Source organism: Bos taurus, chromosome 13, assembly GCF_002263795.3.
Source record: "Bos taurus isolate L1 Dominette 01449 registration number 42190680 breed Hereford chromosome 13, ARS-UCD2.0, whole genome shotgun sequence".
Classification (NCBI taxonomy): Eukaryota; Metazoa; Chordata; class Mammalia; order Artiodactyla; family Bovidae; genus Bos; species Bos taurus.
In genome coordinates, this window is record NC_037340.1 from 16,451,994 (window position 1) to 16,472,386 (window position 20,393).

At 43.3% G+C, this 20,393-nt stretch overlaps 1 protein-coding gene across 6 annotated transcripts in view; it reads left to right on the forward strand.

Moving 5' to 3' along the window:
- The window catches only part of SFMBT2 (Scm like with four mbt domains 2), a 211,252-nt gene that overhangs the window by 98,828 nt on the left and 92,031 nt on the right, over positions 1-20,393 (forward strand). For 5 of the 6 annotated variants that reach the window (XM_059892640.1, XM_059892639.1, XM_005214128.5 and 2 more), the window contains 2 exons: positions 11,322-11,410; positions 13,037-13,283. In XM_059892640.1, the coding sequence (XP_059748623.1) occupies positions 11,322-11,410; positions 13,037-13,283 (336 nt within the window). Of the gene's footprint in view, positions 1-11,321; positions 11,411-13,036; positions 13,284-20,393 lie in introns of those variants that run through there. The other variant, XM_059892641.1, reaches the window with a different exon arrangement.

Sequence of the window (20,393 nt, forward strand, 5' to 3'; positions counted from 1 at the left end):
TGCCGTGCCCTCCTCCTGAGACCCTTCCCTACCCAGGGATCAGAGCTTCATCTCTTATGTCTCCTGTATTGGCAAACCGGTTCTTTACCACTAGTGCCACCTGGAAAGCCCAGGTATGTCCTGGCATCAGACAGTTGTCTTCTGTTGCAGCGTTTGCCCTTGGCCTTCACAGAAAGAAGTTGATATTTGAACCTTGCTACATACAGTTTTTCAGAGCAGAAAGATTTTTAAGGGAAAAAATATGTGAAAAGAGTGAGATTATATGTTGAGATTGTTCTCCATTTTGCAGACCTGTAATTTAGATACCATTCCACCTCTGTAATTTTGAGTTGTCAGTGACTCTTTTCATTTCACACAAGATGTGTTTTAAAAAAAAGTTAAAATTCAGTAATAGATTTTGCTACATGATGAGAAAATTTACAGGTCAGTAATAATGTCAGATGTGCACATGACACCACCCTTATGGCAGAAAGTGAAGAAGAGCTAAAGAGCCTCTTGATGAAAGTGAAAGAGAAGAGTGAAAAAGTTGGCTTAAAGCTCAGCATTCAGAAAACTAAGATCATGGCATCCGGTCCCATCACTTCATGGCAAATAGGTGGGGAAACAGGGGAAACAGTGGCTGACTTTATTTTTCTGGGCTCCAAAATCACTGGAGATGGTGATTGCAGCCATGAAATTAAAAGATGCTTACTCCTTGGAAGGAAAGTTATGACCCACCTAGACAGCATATTAAAAAGCAGAGACATTTTCTGTCTAGTCAAAGCTATGGTTTTTCCAGTGGTCATGTATGGATGTGAGAGTTGGACTATAAAAAAGCTGAGCACTGAAGAATTTATGCTTTTGAACTGCAGTTCTGGAGAAGACTCTTGAGAGTCCCTTGGACTGCCAGGAGATCCAACCAGTCTATCCTAAAGGAGATCAGTCCTAGATGTTCATCGGAAGGACTGATGTTGAAGCTGAAACTCCAATATTTTGGCCATCTGATACGAAAAACTGACACATTTGAAAAGACCCTGATGCTGGGAAAGATTGAGGGTAGGAGGCGAAGGGGACAACAGAGGATGAGATGGTTGGATGGCATCACCGACTCAATGGATATGAGTCTGGGTAAACTCTGGGAGTTGGTGATGGACAGGGAGGCCTGGCGTGCTGCGATTCACGGGGTCGCAAAGAGTCAGACACGACTGAGCCACTGAACTGAACTGAACTGAATAATGTCCTCGTAGACTGTAGGGATGGAAAGGACTTAAACTACAATAGCTAGATAATAAATCTATTTTCAGGAATGTGTTTTCCATTTTGCCAGCAAATTCTGTTTTCTTGGAGAAGGAAATAGCAACCCACTCCAGTATTCTTGGCCTGGAAAAATCCCATGGACGGAGGAGCCTGGTGGGCTGCAGTCCGTGGGGTCACAAAGAGTCGGATGCGACTGAGAGACTAACACTTCTGTTTTCTAGTACTTGAGAGAGAGAATCTCAGTGTTTTTATAGGGCGCTTTGGTAGAAGAGAGTTTCTATTTTATTCGTCTTCTCACACATGGCAGGTTTAGAGAGTTTAAGCAGCTCTGGGGCCATGTTTTATATTCAGGCATGACTCTCAGGTCACTGAGTTTGTCCATTACTTGTAGAATGCCTGCAAGCCCTTGGCACTCACAGTTGGACCTGACTCATTATGTATGAATCACACTCTTCTCTTGAAGAACATGTTCTGAATCTTCTTGAACTTGACTTTAATAAGGGGAATTTCATTGCATATCATAAATATGTCAGATCTCACATTGAATACTTACATTGCATTCATCGCATCTCTTTTCTTGTGTTTTGCTCATCCTAGGTAGAAACACACTTCACTGAGATGTATTTAAAGATGATACCTTTTTTAATGATTATAATTAGCATGTCATCAAATTTGACTCTCTTAAGAAAGCAGTACTCAGTTAAGACTTTTCACGAAGTATTACTCTTAAAAAATTCCATTCTAAGGGAAATAATATTTCATGAGGTGTCATTGCTGGCAGTTTTCCAATTATTTATTTAAAATGTGTTTACCTAGTGATACAAATCTTTTAAAGAATACAAAAATTAGTTTTGAGAAGTCTGATCAGGATCTAAAGGTTTTTTGAGTAGTTGTGTTTCATGTTCTTAATTTCTGAAATAATGTGGGTTTCACATTTGTTTTATTTCCTTAATTATATATGTGTTTGGAGGAGTTACTGTTCTAAAAATGGAACTTTTATGCATATTATGTGAGTTAATGGAAATCTGTCTGTTATGAATGTACTCTTTGAATATATTTGCCACCAACTGTGATACAGGTCTGCTTAGTCTATTTGAATCTCTTTTTGTGTGTGTGGAATGTGGATGAAAATAACTAGTTCATTGGAGTTTTGGAAGCACTGAGTTGCTATATGAGAAAGTACTTGGTGCCTAAGGAACACTCACTAGGTGTCTGTAATCAGAACGGTAGTATCTTAAACCTGTTGAGTTGGAGAAAGGTGATAAAAGCTGCTTCACTTTGGACAGCTATGTGGGGTTATTTGTGCTGGGCAGCAGGATCAACAAAAATGATAAGAAAGAGCCTCAAGGAACTCAGTCTAGTGACTTACATCGCAGCCACATTTTAACATAGTATTGTCTCTGTTCTTTTTTTCCATTTAATTTTTACTGTATATTGGAGCATAGTTGATTTACAATGTTGTGTTAGTTTCAGGTGTACAGCAGTTGATTCAGTTATTTTTAGATTCTCTTCCCACATAAGTCGTTACAGAATGTTGAGTAGAGTCCCTGAGTAGAGTTCGTTGCTTATCATTTTTATATATGGTAAGTACAGTGCGTGTGTTAATCCCAAACTCCTAATTTGTCCTCCCCCATTTCCTCTTTGGTAACCAAACGTTTGATTTTGAAGCCTGTAATTGTTCTTAGTCTTGCTGGGGTCACATAGCCCTTTGAGAATCTGATGAACTCAATGAAAGTTCTTGGAAGAGGCCTTCAACACATGGGCACAGGTACACACGCATGCATAATTTTGTATTCAATTTTATGAGCTTTCAGTTTGGTGAAATTCACTGACAGTTTCACTGTACTCAGTTTCATGAATGCCATGAAGGCAGTCACACACTGTATATTAAGAATCTTTGCTTTGGAGATATAATAAACAGTCAGTCTGAGACTTTAGTGATGACCGGGTCTGGGAGGAGAGACCTGACCTGGCTGCCGGGCTTTTGTTTGAGTGACAGTCCCAGCAGTCCAAACAAATATGGCAACCCAAGAGATGGAGAAGCCAGCACTAGCTGGACCAGAGTCATACGTGGCAGGTGGGTTTGCATCTCTGGCAGGGCTTTCAGGGCTACTCCAAAAAGGTGAATGCAGACATGGTGGTCTGGCTTTGGAGCAAGGCTCTGAGGAGAAGCTCAAAGCACAGAGCATGTTCATTGTCTGGCTCCTATAAAACCTCCTGATTAGAATGGCTGGTGGATGTCACTGAGAGGCTGGGTCTCTCCAGGTTGCCTGGAGTCCTAATTCTATTCTTTTCTTTTTAAAAACACTTATTTGGCTGTGTCCCGGTGTTAGTTGCAGCACATGGGATCTTTAGTTGCTGCGTGTGAACTCTCAGTTTCGACATGTGGAATCTAGTTTTCTGACCAGGGATTGAACCTGGGCCCCCTGCATTGGGAGCATGGAGTCTTAGCCACTGGACCACCAGGGAAGTCCCATAATTATTTTATGAAGCAAAACTCATGCACTTCCTTGTGGTTGAAGACAAATCATGGATTATTGTGAGTGAGGCCTCTGGATATAGGGTGTGTGACCAAACACAGACCTCCCTGTTAACCTCATTTAGGATGGATTCAGCTGCCCGGCCAAAGGGAGCATTTTCTGTATTGGGAATACCAGTGTGTACAGCCCAGAGAGGAGATTACAGCTGTATGTGTGGGGTGGGGTGCAGCATGTGGAGAAACTTGTTGCAAACACCGCCCTCCTATATCTGTCCACCGGAGTGTCACGCTCTCCTTAGTTGATTCTTGTAGTCATCAAGCACTGGGCATGCATGCTAAGTCACTTCAGTTCAGTCATATCCAGCTCTTTGTGACTAAACTGACCATAGCCCTCCATGAGGACAGGCTCCTCTGTCCTGGGATTTTCCAGGCAAGAAGACTGGAGTGGGTTCCATGCACTCCTGGGGATCTTCGCATCCCAACGATCAAACCTGCATCTCTTACATCTCACGAATTGGCTGGCAGGTTCTTTACCGCTCGAGTCACCTGGGAAGCCCCATCAAGCACACAGGAAGACACTCAAATAATTATAACTGATTTAAAATTTGATTCCGTTTTCTGTGTCTGCAGTAAGCAATTATGTGATCTTTGATGATGGTTTAGTTTCAGTTTTGAAATCTAAAAAGGTAGCTTCCAAATGAAAATGATTCATTTTGAAAATTGGATTATTTCCTCATCACGGTGCATCAGATGGGGTGTGGTCATGTTACCACCACTCCTCTTGGTCGTTAGGACCCTGTCCCTTCCCCTCCTCCCACTTCAACTCCCCTACCCCCTTTCTCCCCCATTTCTGTTATTTAGTAACACTTAGCCTCTGCCATGGAGAAGGCAATGGCTACTCCAGTACTCTTGCCTGGAAAATCCCATAGACGGAGGAGCCTGGTAGGCTGCAGTCCATGAGGTTGCCAAGAGTCGGACACGACTGAGCGACTTCACTTTCACTTTTCACTTTCATGCATTGGAGAAGGAAATGGCAACCCACTCCAGTATTCTTGCCTGGAGAATCCCAGGGATGGGGGAGCCTGGTGGGCTGCCGTCTATGGGGTCGCTAAGAGTCGGACACGACTGAGCAACTTCACTTTCACTTCTCACTTTCCTACATTGGAGAAGGAAATGGCAACCCACTCCAGTGTTCTTGCCTGGAGAATCCCAGGGATGGGGGAGCCTGGTGGGCTGCCGTCTGTGGGATCGCACAGAGTCGGACACGACTGAAGAGACTTAGCAGCAGCAGCAGCCTCTGCCAAGAACTTCCTGTGGGTGATCTCACTTGCCATTCACAAGACCCTCCCACTTTGCTCTCCTTCAGTATTGTATTGGTTGTTCGGGTTTTTGCCTCTCTCTGTGTAAACTTTAGAGTCAGTTTTTCAGTATCCACAAAATAATGTGCTGAGGTTTTGATGTGGATTGCATTGAATCTGTCAGATTGGGCAAACTGACATCTTGATAAAATTGAGTCTTCCTATCCACGAGCAAGAATATTTGTGTGTTTATTTAGTTCTCCTTTGATTTCTTCATAATTCCTACTTGCTCAGGGGAGCCTTCAAGTGATCAGATGAGGGCCCACCACATTAAGGAGGGCAATCTGCTTTACTCAGAAAGTAGCAAAAGTGAAAGTTAAGTCGCTCAGTCGTGTCCAACTCCTTTGCGATCCCATGGACTGTAGCCCACCGGGCTCCTCTGTCCATGGGATTCTCCAGGCAAGAATACTGTAGTAGGTTGCCATTCCCTTCTCCAGGGGATCTTCCTGACCCAGGGATTGAACCCAGGTATCCTGCATTGCAGGTGGATTCTTCACCATCCGAGCCACCAGGGAATCCATTTGACTCAAAAATCCACCAATTTAAATGTAAATCTTCTCCAAAGATATCCTCTTGGAGACAGGATAGTGTTGGACCAAATATCTGGGTACCATGGTCCAGCCAGGTGGACACATAAAATTAACCATTACACACAGCAATGTGACAGCTGTTGAAAGTTAGACTGAATCATGTGCTCAGATACATATGAGGGGCAGGTGAATTTAAGTTTTTTACAAGCTTATTTCTTTTTAAAATGTACTCTCAATGGGGAGCCCTGAGAAAAATTTAGAAACTGTTTAGCTAAGAAAGTATAGAAAGAAACAAGTGGTGTGAGGGAGAGAAAGAGAATATGAGAGTAAAACCTAATAAACAAAGTGTCTTATTCCATTGAACTTAGAGGCCTGGACCCTTGTGGATATATCAGTTCAGTCTTGACACTTTCTCTGCAGTGATAGCCAATAAAAGAGCTGCAGGAAATTTTTCCGAGTAGAGAGAAAAAAAATCCCTGTCTCTTTGGAAGGGTGTTCTTTAAAAGCAAGAAAACGTTTAAAGCGAGAGCAGAAATGTCTATAAATGGGATATGACAGCTAGAGAAGAAGAAAATGTACAATATTGAGTGAAATTCCATATTTTATTGGATAAAAATCTCTAGTGAACAATGATAAGGTTTTAAATTTCTTCTAATAGTTTTAGAGGCTGTTTATCTTCTAGGCTCTTAAAGATATGATGCAGAGTAATATGAGTTATACCTTGAGAATGTTATAAATAGGTCTTATCTTTATGGCTTTTGTTGTGTAAATTATGGCTGTTTCTAGGGCTCAGAGGTCCTAGGGCACTTCAGAGAAAGCAGCTGGTCCCTTGGGGATTAAGCTATGAATATACAGTATCTTGAGTTTCTTTAATCTCTGGGTGATGCCCTTGTCTAAAATGAATGGTGTCAGTGTTGCCTAATGGCATAGTAGCATGTACTCACCCAAAAGGAGAACTCGAGAAATATTAAATTTCTGTACTCTCTCATAAGGTGTTTAATGCCCACTCAATTAAATGAATGACCTCTGGCTTTCTGGGCTTCCCTGGTGGCTCAGATAGTAAAGAATCTGCTTACTATGCAGGAGACCTGGGTTTGAGCCCTGGGTTGGGAAGATCCCCTGGAGAAGGGAATGGCAACCCACTCTAGTGTTCTTGCTTAGAGAATTCCACGGACAGAGGAGCTTGGTGGCCTACAGTCTATGGAGTTGAAAAGAGTTGGACACGACTGAGCAACTAACACTTAGCCGCTTTCTGGGTGATGTGTGCTGAAACTAAAATCTTATTTGATAATTTACATCATGTGTAAGCAATTATAAGCCAGGCAAACACAAGAAGAAGCAAAATGCAGTGTCAGTTCTTTTGTGAATGTCGGACATGACTTAATGACTGAACAGCAACAACGATAATGTGTACTGCGGTGCTAAATCATATTTTTTATTGAAAGGTCTGTGTAACATCCATGGTAGCAGGGGTTCCTTATCTGAATTCAGCGAGTTCTTTTGCATCCCAAGATTAGTTAAAAAACAGACACAATTTGGACTTACCTGGTAGTCCAGTGATTAAGACTCTGTGCTTCCAACATAGGGGAGGCGTGGTGTTTGATCCCTGGTCAGGGAACTAAGATCTGATATGCTGTGCTGCTGCTAAGTCGCTTCAGTCGTGTCCGACTCTGTGCAACCCCATGGACGGCAGCCCACCACGCTCCTCTGTCCATGGGATTTTCCAGGCAACAGTACTGGAGTGGGTTGCCATTGCCTTCTCCGATATGCTGTGCAGTGTGGCTCAAAGAAAAAGAAAGAAGACTCAGTTTATAAAACTGTTAATCGGTCAGTCCTTCTCTCCGGTGACATTTTATTAAACACCTGCTATGCGGTTGTTTGGAGAAGGAAATGGCAACCCACTCCAGTGTTCTTGCCTGGAGAATCCTATGGACGGAGAAGCCTGGTAGGCTGCAGTCCATGGGGTCTCACAGAGTCGGACACGACTGAAGTGACTTAGCGGCAGCAGCAGCAGCATGCAGTTACTACAGGGGATACAGGGATAATGCAGAGATGTGATGGTTCCCAGGTTCGTGGAGGCATCAGATGGGGACTGTCATTGGACAAACGAGTATGAATATGTAATTATAAGTTATACTAGGTCTAGGAAGGGAGAGGATGGGGGATCCCAGGAGAGGACAGTTGTGTATCGTGGAAGGTAGGGAAGATGGGGGAGGATGCGAGATGAAGAGGGGTCGTTTGGGGACAGACGGGGAAAGTGTTTCTATGAAGAAGGAGGAGGAGGCGCAGAGCCATAACGCAGCCCTTTGGAAGAGAAAGGGGAAGAGAAGAGCAGCGCAGAGAGACAAGGGGAGCAGGGCGGGGTGGCCCCAGGGGTGTGGGAGGTTGGGAGTGGCGTGGGGAGCATCTCCATCTCAAAGCCGCGTGCAGTGTGCAGCCACCTCAGAAGACAGCTCAGTTTGGCAGTTTCTCTAGTGGAACCTCCACTCCCCTACCACCCAGAAGTTACCCTCTTGGGTGTTTTATTTGTAATTATTCAAGTATATTTATTGCAGTGGAAAGAGTTCTAAAAGTTTGAATACAAACTTTTCCTCCATTCTGTATATTTTTAAGTTCTAAGGAATATGTGTGTGTGTGACTTTTATGACACTCTTTACAAGCTGTATCTTCATCTAAGCTGTTTTTAGACAGAAATACTGTTATCTATACGTTTGAACCCTAGTAGTATGTAATGTGGTCCACGCACATAGAAGGAGCTTATTAACCCTGTTGAATCATTTTATGATCTGTTCTTTTGATTGTAGGAACAATTTAATTTGGACCCTCTGTGAAATATTAATACAGATTTCTTTCCTTTAAAAACGAATACAATTTTGTAAAGTTTAAAAAATAAAAAAATTAAAAAATAAATAAATAAAATAAAAAATAAAGGTATAAAAAAATAAAATAGCTCTCTAAAATGAAAAAAAAAAATATCCAAGAGCAAGACCTCTATGGTCTTTTATTTTTAATAGTACATGTAGGTGCTTCCATTTATAATTCAGGATTCTCCACTGCCTCATTTCTTTAATAAAATAAGCTTTGTGCTCAAGGGGCTTCCCAGATGGCACTAGTGGTAATTAACCTGCCTGCTAATGCGGTAGACATGGATTCGATCCCAGAATTGGGAAGATTGCCTTGAAAAGGAAATGGCATTTCTAAATCAGCCCTTCCTATGGGCTGAATGTGTTGCCCCCCAAATGCATTTTTTAAAAACACGTATCATTCTTTTTTGCAGTTTTTTTTTTTGGCCACATCCCATGGCATGTGGTATCTTAGTTCCCTGACCAGGTGTCAAACCCACATACCCCTGCATTGGAAGAGAAGGCTTAACCACTGGACCATCAGGGAAGTCCCCAAAATTCATTTGTTGAATCCTCATGTCCCATGTGATATTGCATTAGCAGGTGGGACCATGCCAAAGCATGTTGAAAGTTTCAATCTGGAGTTTGTGGGACTCAGTAATAAATATCAGAGAAGGTGATGGCACCCCACTCCAGTACTCTCACCTGGAAAATCCCATGGACGGAGGAGCCTGGTAGGCTGTAGCTCATGGGGGCATGAAGAGTCGGAGATGACTGAGCGACTTCCCTTTCACTTTTCACTTTCATGCATTGGAGAAGGAAATGGCAACCCACTCCAGTGTTCTTGCCTGGAGAATCCCAGGGACAGGGGAGCCTGGTGGGCTGCCGTCCATGGGGTCGCACAGAGTCGGACACGACTGAAGTGACTTAGCAGCAGCAGTAATAAATATTGGATAAGAATGTGTAATAATTTAATATACATTTGTAACAGAACTAGAGAGGCTGTTAATTGCATAAATGTGCCAGATACGGTTATATTTTACCAGCAGGTGTATCTCCTTTAATCCTTATAGCATCACACAGGCAACATGTTGTAGCATCAGAGGAAAGAATACAAGAGAAATTGGATGGATTGAAGTCATGTAGCCAGTGATGGCAGAGCCCCGCTCAGAGCCCAGGTCTTCCCTACACCATGAACTTTGCCACCACTCATATGGCTTGGTTTCCTTTGGTAATAACTCTGTTCCTTTAGGTTTCAGCTAAATAGTTGCATCTTGCTTTGAAAGAACCTAGTGTGGAGTGGAAGTTGCTCAGCCATGTCCAACTCTGCAACCCCGTGGACTGTAGCCTGCCAGGCTTCTCTGTCCATGGGATTCTCCAGGCAAGAATACTGGAGTGGGTTGCCATGCTGTCCTGCAGGGGATCTTCCTGACCCAGGGATCAAATCTGGGTCTCCTGCATTGCAGGCAGATTCTTGACCACCTGAGCTACCCCGGAAGCCCATCTTTTTAGAAAGGTGTCTTAAATGCAGTGCTTTTTGCGCTCTTTGGGGCCCTGTCACATTTGCACTAAGAACAGCAGCCTCTACCTTGACTTCTCTGCCATTGGCTTCCTTTGTTTCCCTTCAAGCCTTTATGCTGCTTTCAGATTGATTTTATGCAGAGGTTTCCTGGTTTAAAAACTTTTTTATTGGCATGTAGTTGATGCTGAAGCTGAAGCTCCAATACTTTGGTTACCTGATAAGAACTGACTCAATGGAAAAGACCCTGATGTTGGGGAAGATTGAAGGCAGAAGGAGAAAGGGGCAGCAGAGTATGAGATGGTTGGATGGTGTCACCGACTCAGTGGACATGAATTTGAGAAACTCTGGGAGATTGCGAAGGGTAGGGAAGAAGCCTGGCATGCTTCAGTCCATGAGGTCATAAAGAGTTGGACATGACTTAGTCACTAAACAACAAAATAGTTGATTTACAATGGCGTGTTAGTTTCAGATGTACAGCAAAGTTACTCAGTTATATGTATACACATATCCATTCTTTTTCAGATTCTTTTCTAATATATGTTATTACAGAATATTGAGTAGAGTTCCCTGTGCTATATAGTAGGTCCTTGTTGGTTTATATATATTGATAGTAGTGTGTATATGTTTCATCTCAAAGTCTTAATTTATACCCCCTGCCACGTTTCCCCTTCGGTAACTCAATTTTGGAAATTGGTGAGCGTCTTCCCGTTTTGTAAATAAGTTAATTTATATAATTTTTTAAATTTAGATTTCACATAGACATTTCCTGTTCATTAAACATGGGTGCTGGCTTTTTGGGCTGTCTGCAGCTTCGTTCCTGCCACTTAGCATTATGTTCTGTGCTCTAGCCAGACCGTGTGCTGCTGAGGGACGTTCTTTCTCCATCTCCTCCCTCCCTTCATTGCTCTCATTAGCAGATGCCATTCCTCTCAGCCTGAAAATCCCTCCTTTCTCCTCTCTGCGTGAGTAATATGTTTTTGTAATTCAGAGCCTGGCTTTATTTTCCACCTGGAAAACTTTCTCCGATTCTTCCATTCCCTCTTTCTTCTTGGAGCCTCCTAGATTCTGTGCTTTGAAATATCTCCTTGGTTGTTTACAGAAGTCTCTAAACAGACATCAGACTGCAGGGTCTCATGTTCTCTGACCTTTCTGATGCCCAGCGAAACCTAGGCACGTGTTCGATGAGACCATTACCCACTGCCGGCAGGTCCCTTGTTGCCATTTTAGTTCTTCCTTTAAGTACGGCATCTAAAATGAAGAAACGTCATGAAAGAACTCATATATACGCAGAGGTGCTGGGGTGCTCCATTGCTTTGTTGAAGTGTGTGTGTTTTTTCTCCTTTGTCTCACCAGCTATCAAAGAGAAGTATACAGACTGGACAGAATTTCTCATTCGGGATTTGACTGGTTCCCGGACGGCCCCTGCCAGCCTTCTAGAAGGTGTATGTATTGTTATCCAGCTATTCTCTGTCATCTGAAGCTGCACAGTTAACACGAGCTCACAGCTAAGAGCACCTTTGCATATATCCTTCTATGGGTGCATGAGTCCACACGGACATCAGTGTGCAAAGTAACATCGTGTCTTTGCCCGAATCACTTAGAGGACTGATTCTAATGGGACCCAAGTGTCTCCACGTGTGGTCCAGTCCATAAGTGGAAAATTTGCTTTTATGAATAACATGGTAGGATGGTTACCTACTATCCTGTACCTTTAACAGTCCATCTTATGTTTGTGAATGCGTATAAAATCCTGTAGAATAACTATTTTGTTGAAGTGACAACTAAGCATTCATATGCTGGGGTGTAGCCTCAAAGTGTGTTGATAAATGATTAGCTGTTTTATTTATGCATCGCCCCAATTTTTAAACACACGTGTTAAATCATATTTGAATTAGTCCCTCTTGTAAAACAAGAGGAGAAATGACTAACCATATTTAAATGTGGTTAAGTTCGTTTTAAGGTACTGAAGAAAAAATGGGTTACTTGAAAATAATTTTATTCTGATATATTTTAATATTTATGTACCAGAACAGTATATAAGAGGACTTCACTGTCATAAATCATTATTGAGTTACCAAATCTGTTTTTGAAGAATGCCCCTGAGAAGGGGAAAACACAATGAATGACCAAGAATATGACACAGAGTTTGACAGTCTCATTATTCTCTTAACATTAACCATAAATTTCCTGCCTTTCATAAATGATACTGAAATTTTGGAACACCACAGACTCATACAGGGTTGTCTTTGTTTTGTGATGATTTTGCCTAATGTAGTTTTGTATCTTGGTGGCTACTAATTGAATTGTTTGGTTGACAAATCAAAGTAATGGTTGCTCACCCTTTCAAAAGGACAGATTGTCTTACTTTGTTAATTTTTTAAGCATATTTGCCTACAGGGCTGGCTGAACAAACACCCTTTTCATATGCAAACATGTGCTAAGAAGGTTGCTTAGAAGGGGCAGACATTATATACATTCTCCAAACCAACGGTGGGGTGAAGTGTACAAGTTACCAGTAGTCTAATTCAGCTGATTATTAGTGTGTATTAGGCATTCATCAAGAATGTCCTCCACACGTATTAACACTTTATGGTATGAGAGGGTGTTGATTATGAGAGCAGGGCCATCGTAAGACAGACGTCTGCTGAGTCAAGGTAGAAATTGATGGCCCCATATCAGATGGATCCATCGCTTGGAAAAGTAGACGTTTTGTTCCCACTTGTTTTCCAATTTGAGGCAAATTTGGTGGAATGCTTCTTCAAAGCACCCTCACAAATGGAGTTGTGTCTGGGAAGGGTGATTTGTTTGGTGAGAACTTAGCACACACTGTTATTTTGTATTTGCTTGTGGTTTTGTTGCTGGATACTGAGTTGGGAAAGATGGATGTGGGGTGGGAGGGGAGGGTGGGGGGTGGGAGGGGAGGGTGGGGGTGGAGGGGAAACACCAGACTGTTTGCCAATAGCTTGGATGATGGTGTGGAAAAAAAAAAATATCTTCTGCTGTCATCTGTTTCCATGAGAACCTGAAAATAAAGTTTAAAATAAGGAGTTTTGCTTCTGTTTAAACAGCCTCTGCGAGGGAAAGGCCCTATAGACCTCATTACAGTTGATTCCTTAATAGAGCTGCAGGACTCTCAGAACCCTTTTCAGTACTGGATAGTTAGTGTGCTTGAGAATGCTGGAGGAAGATTACGCCTTCGCTATGTGGGATTGGAGGACACTGAATCCTATGACCAGTGGTTGTTTTACTTGGATTACAGACTTCGACCAGTTGGTTGGTGTCAAGAGAATAAATACAGAATGGACCCACCTTCAGGTAAGGGGCGGGAGCTTCAGCCGTTCTCAAATGTTGTCGGAAGAGATGTGATTATTTTCCTGGGTGTCTCTCTGGAACATGTGTTAGCTCTGTGGTGTCTTTCCCATTTGTACTCGTGCGCAGGAAGTGTTTTAACTTGAAACACTCTCTGTTGTGAATGGAACCCAAGACCTCAATGAATAGTGTTCTGAAATGAGAAAGCAGAGCAGGAGGCTGTGGAAAAGCTGATCTGGTTCCTTTGGAATCACTGGTTTGGAAATAAAAGACCCAGTGCATGGGGACTTGACAATATTCTCTGCTTTTCTTTAGGAATTTGATAGTCTTGCAAGTAGGTTCTGAAATATTTGCCCTTCTACCCACGGCCATCCATCCATCTGTCCATTCATTCATCCATCCATCTACCCACTCACCCGCTCATCCATCCATCCATTCATTCCCCCATCCAACCTTCTATCCATAGATTCATCTACCCACCCATTCATCCATCTGTAGATTCAAGTAAAATGCAGATTCAAATAAAATGCTTATTGTTACATTATCTGTCCTGACCTGGAAATAGCAAAAAAGAAAACCATCATGCTTTTTTCCGCTGGTGCATCATAGATTTTCAAATAGCTTCAAGTACCTTGACGAATGCCTTTCCACAGATTTAATTGGGTAGAAGACGACATCATGCTTCCTGACATACCCAACTGGGCAGAAACCTCAGAGTTTACAAAAATAACCATTCTTGAATGTTTTCTACCTGCCAGGTGATTTTACATCTGTTAGGTTGTTTATTTTGATTCCAAAAAAGTGCTACATGTTTCGGGTGAATATTTCCTCTTATGGCAGAGAAAATTTGAGACTGAGTTTAAGCTACCTGTCTAAGATTGCACAGTTTTTTTGGAGGAATGTGCTGGAATTCAGATTCCCAGGTCCCCTTCTTCTTCCACACAATTTCCCCTGCTGCCTCCTACTGGGCTTATCAACCTTTTTTGATAGATAGCTGTAGAACAAAAATGTTGGATTCTCATGGAATTAAAGATGCCAAGGAAGGAATACATCTTCCCAAATTTGCTGATTTTCATTCTGGTCAATTTCACAGGTTTACTGGAAGCCAAGAGTTGGCTCTTTCCTTCATTAAAATTGCCAGAGCCTTTCCCCTCCCATCTTAGTTGCCAGAGTTCGTCTTGAGGAGTGAAGCAGAGGAGTCATATTTCCCTTTTCCATCAGTCAAGAGCTTTAATTGAAAAGTGTCTTGGTTCTCCATGTCATGTGTTTACATTTGTGTTGGATTTGACAGGCGTATAAACCTGTAACGTGGTATTTTATTAGTATTGTTCTTGTCAATGTTATGAGAAGCAGGCAAGAAATCCACTTATACCCTGAGTAGTCTGGGGATATGATTACAAATGAAAGGCCTGTCGGTTTTGTGAGGAGAGGCCTTAGCTCCCAAGGTTTGCCTTGGGATTCATGACCTAACAGGAGAAATTTATTTCATGTAGAAAGTTGGGTGTGTAAATCTTAGTTCAGTATCTAATTGCTGTAAAATTTTAAGAGCAATATATAATTGCCAGTATAAATTTATAGCAAAGCAAAGGATGACTAATAGCTCTTAAACTCTGTGTAACGCCCCTCTCCTCTGCTCATACTCAATGGCCAGAATGGAAAGTGTCCCTCTAGAAACTAGGGAAATACTTGAATAAAGGAAGAGACCTCTCTCTCTAAGATAATTTGATGTTTTTATAAGACAAGAATAGACTGTATTTACTCATAGTAATTTTCTGACCATGAATTGTTCATTTCACTGAAGAGTTAAAGCCTTTGGGAAAGGTATTCCTCATCAAGAACTTATATTTTCAACATGTAAATTGTCAACAGGAAAGGCTGTGGATGGAAAGAAGAAATTAAAAGGTGAAAGGTCACCCCAAGTATGATTTTGAGTTCTTCAGATGCAATAGTTAGAAGATGAACTCTGACTTCTACCTGAGTCAGCAGACCAACACCTGGGAATAGAATCTAGTCCTTTGGGTTTCTATAAATTAGTTTCAGGACCCGATGTGACTTGTTAAACTACGATGGCAGTGCTCTTTCCTTGACCAAAGTCTAGGTGGGAGTCAGCTTTCAGGCTGGCACAGAAAGCACTAGACTGTCTTATTCCCAAACACACTTAAGTAAATGAAAGTGTTCATTACTGACAGGTGGTAAGAAGTTGAGATGGAAGGGTGGGCAAGGAGGGCAGATAAGGGGCACTTTGGGTAGAGCGTCATCCCTTGGTATCCACAGGGGATTGGTTCCAGGATCCCCACAGATGCCAGAATCCAGTGATGCTCAAGTCCCTGGTATAAAATAACGCAGTACAGTTGACCTTCTGCATTTGCAGGTTTGATGTTCTGCGTCCGCCATCTTCCCATCCACAGGTTCTGTATTCTCAGGCTTCTCTATCCGCAGTCTCTGCCATCCTCGGGGGTCCTTCTGCCAAGGGTGGAATATTCAGGAACGGCAGGCCTGGAGGGCTGCCTGGACTTTGAGAGTGAGGCTGCGCCAGGTCACCCTATCCTCTTTGCTGAGCTGACAACTCCTTTCTTTTCCTGATACTTTCTGTTTCTTAAAGGACACAGTATTTCTCAACTCTTCAGTACAGGTAGAGGTATAGAAGTAGGTGGTAGATAGTACCTGTTGCGGAGAAGGCGATGGCACCCCACTCCAGTACTCTTGCCTGGAAAATCCCATGGATGGAGGAGTCTGGTAGGCTGCAGTCCATGGGGTCGCGAAGAGTTGGACACTACTGAGCAACTTGCCTTTCACTTTTCACTTTCATGCATTGGAGAAGGAAATGGCAACCCACTCCAGTGTTCTTGCCTGGAGAATCCCAGGGACGGGGGAGCCTGGTGGGCTGCCGTCTAGGGGTCACGCAGAGTCGGACACGCAGTAGTAGTACTTGGCAAGTAGGTCTTGAAACACTGGAGAAGGTGCTGGCTGTTATGCTGTCTGCCAGCGAGAAGCCTGCATCCCATTTCTGGATGGAATCCAAGAACACGGGATGGTGGATGGGCGATTAGAGAGAGGGTGTGGCCACCCCACTCCACCCGCCATCAGGGGTGCAGGTGCTGAGGGGTAGGAGAGTCCAGCTTTAGCAAAGACCAGATGAGGGAACGGAAGATGGTGAAATGCCAGTGATCACGGGAGGGCAGTGGCTTCCTGCGTCCTTGGTGATTCAGGTGTTATCAGAGCGGGACGGGGAATCCAGAGGTGCCCTTTCTTCAGTGCTGAATGGAAGGCAGAGCATGATTTGACAGATCTGGAGCTCTTTTTCCAGCCCCGCATCCCTGATGCCTCCCCTCATATGCTCATTTTCTGGCATGCGGCCTCCTCTGGGGTCCCCAACTTTTCTGTGTGTGTCTCCTCTTTTGGAAGACTGCTTTCTCATGCCCTCACTTCATCCAGAACTTGGATGCTGAACTCAAAGTGCATGGCGCAGTCTCTGCTGTGCCCCCTGACACCCTGTCTAGCACATAGTAGGTGCTCAGTAACTATGTGTCAAGTGAGTTGACTGAATACAAATTCAAACGTGTCTAGAAGACAGAAGGAAGGAATTAGCCAAGTCCACCTTCCAGGAACCAAATCACTGATGGGAGTTTGGAAGCCAATTTGGAGGGGAGAGCCTGGTGGAGATACCCCTAGACTGTGCTGTTCACTTTGCCCTGAAGTGTTAGTGGAGCTTCTGAGCAAGTAGAGATGCGATCTCTTTAACTCCTGGGACAGCTCCAGGATATGAGGTCTGTGGTGTTCAGGATGGGAATTTCTTCCTTTAAAAAGGTCTCCATGTGACTAGAGTTTGAGAACCTGACAGAGGGGAAGGAACCTGGGCTTGGAGTCAGGGTCTAAGTGGGCCTCTCCTTCCACTTTGTCACTGGCCGCAGAGCGTCTGGGTGAGTTCCTCTACTTGGAACCTCAGTTTTCACATCTGTAAAATGGGAGTCTCCCCATGTTTGCTTTGCTGCTGTTACTCAGGTGATTGGTGTTTTCTAAATATTCAATCTGTGATTAGAGTATTAAGGTTGTATTTGATTTTCTAAGAAATTTAAGTAGGCTCTTGAGGTCCAGGGGTCATTGAGAGGCCCCACCTGCTTTTAATTTTTAAATTTATTTCAATTGGAATATAATTACTTTACAATATTGTGATGGTTTATGCCATACATCAACGTGCATAGGCCACAGGTATGCATGTATACGGAAGAAGGCAATGGCACCCCACTCCAGTACTGTTGCCCGGAAAATCCCATGGTTGGAGGAGCCTGGTAGGCTGCAGTCCATGGGGTCACACAGAGTCAGACACGACTGAAGTGACTTAGCAGCAGCAGCAGCATACATGTATACCCCCATCCTGAACCCCCCTCTCACCTCCCTCCCCCCACATCACCTGCTTTTGTGTTTTTGGAGGTTTAGAAAGCAGATAGAATCTGACATGTTTTTGCAGAAACTAAAGAGATGAAACTTCTGAGGTTTAAGAAAAATCCTTAGATCCTTATCTCTATATTCTTTTGTATATCTTTTCCCTTCAAAATCTTTATGTCACCCATCCCCCCAACCCCTCCTTCTTTTTATTTTAGATAGTGCCTGGAGCTAGACGTTTCTCAATCTAATTCAGATGCTTCCTACATGAACTGTTTCTTATTCCAAAAACAATCATTATTTTTTATCTTAGCTTGGGCTGCCTTAACAAAATACCATTGACTGAGGGGTTTGAACCTTGGAAAACACAAATCCCCAGTTCTGGAGGATGGGAGTTCAGGGTTAGAGCATCAGCAGTGTTGAGTGCTGGTGAGGATTTCTTCGTGATTTGTAGATGGCTGCCTTCTTGCTGGGTCCTCACCTGGCTGCCTCTTCTTCTTTTTTAATCTTCTGGCTGTGCTGCATGACATGTGGGATCTTATTTCTCCACCAAGGATCAAACCCACATCCCCTGCACTGGAAGCATGAAGCGTTAACCACTGGACCGCCAGAGAAGTCCCCTGTCCTCTTCTCTGTGTGTGCATGGAGATGTATATATATGTGTATCTCTATCTGTATGTTGACAGAGAGCGAGCATGTACTTGAAAGAGAGCTCTTTGGTGTCTCCTTTTGCCAGGGCACTAATCCCATCACGGGGGCCCTACCCTCCTGACCCCATCTAAACCTAATTACTTCCCAAAGCTCCATGACATCAAGGGGTTAGGGCTTCAACATACAAATTTTGGGAGGACACAAGCATTCAATCCACAGTACTTCCCAGCGTCTATGAAGAAGCACAGTCGAGCCTTTCCTCACTGGTCCGAGGCTGGTGGAGAAGGAGGGAGTGGGGGGATGTGGGGTGCATAAATAAAGAGGACTGCCCCTCCAAGCCTGTGCTTACCTCAGCCTGTGAGATGAGTATTTCACTCGTCCCTTTTCCTCCTGCGCTTTCCATGAGATGGATGGCCAGTCTGCAGAGGTGGACACCTCGTTTTCACTTAGGTTTCTAGTTCAAGATGAGTCAGGACGGGTTTTAATTGCCTCTTAACTTCTTACCAACAGAAATGGACATGATACACTCTTTAATTACCAGCAACACGATCACTTTAAAAACATGTTTTATGTTCTTTTAATGGTGCTGTTTATTGTCCATAAACTTACTGGCATAACCAAGTACCTCTCGCTCTAATGAACACACATACAGACTATTGTTCTCTGCTTGTTGAAACTAGGAGGTGTTTAGCTTCTGCAGGTGGCCGAGGGTCCTGACAAAACTGCAGCTAATTTTTCACCTTTTAAGACAGTGTGCCCTGCCGTGGGATTAAATTCTGTATTAGAATTTAATATCCTCAGCATGAAGGCAAAGCATCTTGAGATTGTAGGACAGAGATGAAAGTCTGGCAAGATCTCCTAGGTATCTTTCTTCATTCCAGCTGCTGTAACAGATGGGAAAGAGGGGCTTATAAACAAGAGACATTGATTTCTCCCGGCTCTGGAGGTTGGATGTCCAAGATCTGGGCACCAATAGATTCAGTGTCTGATGAGGACCTACTTCCTGGTTTGTAGACGTGTCTTCTCACTGTGTTCTCACCTGGAGGAAAGGGTAGGGATCTTTCTGGGGTCTCTCTTATAAAAGGACACTGATTCCATCCTGGGAGGTCCACTCTCATGATCTCGTCACCTCCCAGTGGCCCCTGTTCCTAAGGCCATCACCTTGAGTATTTCAACATGAATTTTAGGGGGACCTATATTCAGATCAAAGTACTAGGCTTTATGACACTTCTCTCTGGTTTGCTTGAACAGATACGGCATCAGGTGGACGCAGCCCCCTGGGGTGACATGACTGGTCCAGTCCTGTTCTGCCAGCTGTCAGGAGGGCTGTGAGCATTTCTCTGAGCCCCAGAGAAATCGCTGCCCATCTCCTTGCTCAGATATGAGTTTGGATCTGACCATGTTGGGTTTTCGTTGCTCTGGTCCTGAATAATTTTTTTTTTTTTAATTTTTTGGTTAATTAAAGGTTTCTCTTTACCTTTCTTTGGTTAAATATGGTTTCTCTTACCTTTCTCTTTAGAGGTAAAGATTACATTAATTTATGTAATAATTTGTCAGACCATAATCCCACTCGTTCAATTTCAGCATATCATTTGGTGATACTCAGCAGCCCTTTTATCTTAGTATTTAAAAAAAAATTTTTTTTGTTGGAATCTAGTTACTCAGCCTTGGGTAATTTTTAACCACTCTTTTTTTACCCTCCTCTCTGTCTCAGGGGCTCCTCCTGCCTCAAGAGTCCTCAGTTACAGACCTTGGGAGTTCAGGGAGCGGTACTTTCTCTTCTTTTTTCTCTCCCTGTATGTCTGCAGACCTTCCTTTAACCTTGTCTTTAGAAGTCACTCTCGTTTTGTATGATTTGGTTCTCCTTTTATTACAACATCGAGCTCCCCATCGACCTGCTTCCAGAACCCTAGAAAAGTGGGTTTATTTTACTTAGGAAGTCCAGGATCTTGTTTGTTGTTCCCTCCTGCCCCCGCCTGTTGGGGCTTCCCTGGTGCCTCAGTGGTAAAGAATTCGCCTGCAATGTGGGAGACGTGGGTTCGATCCCTGGGTTGGGAAGATCCCCTGGAGGAGGGCATGGCG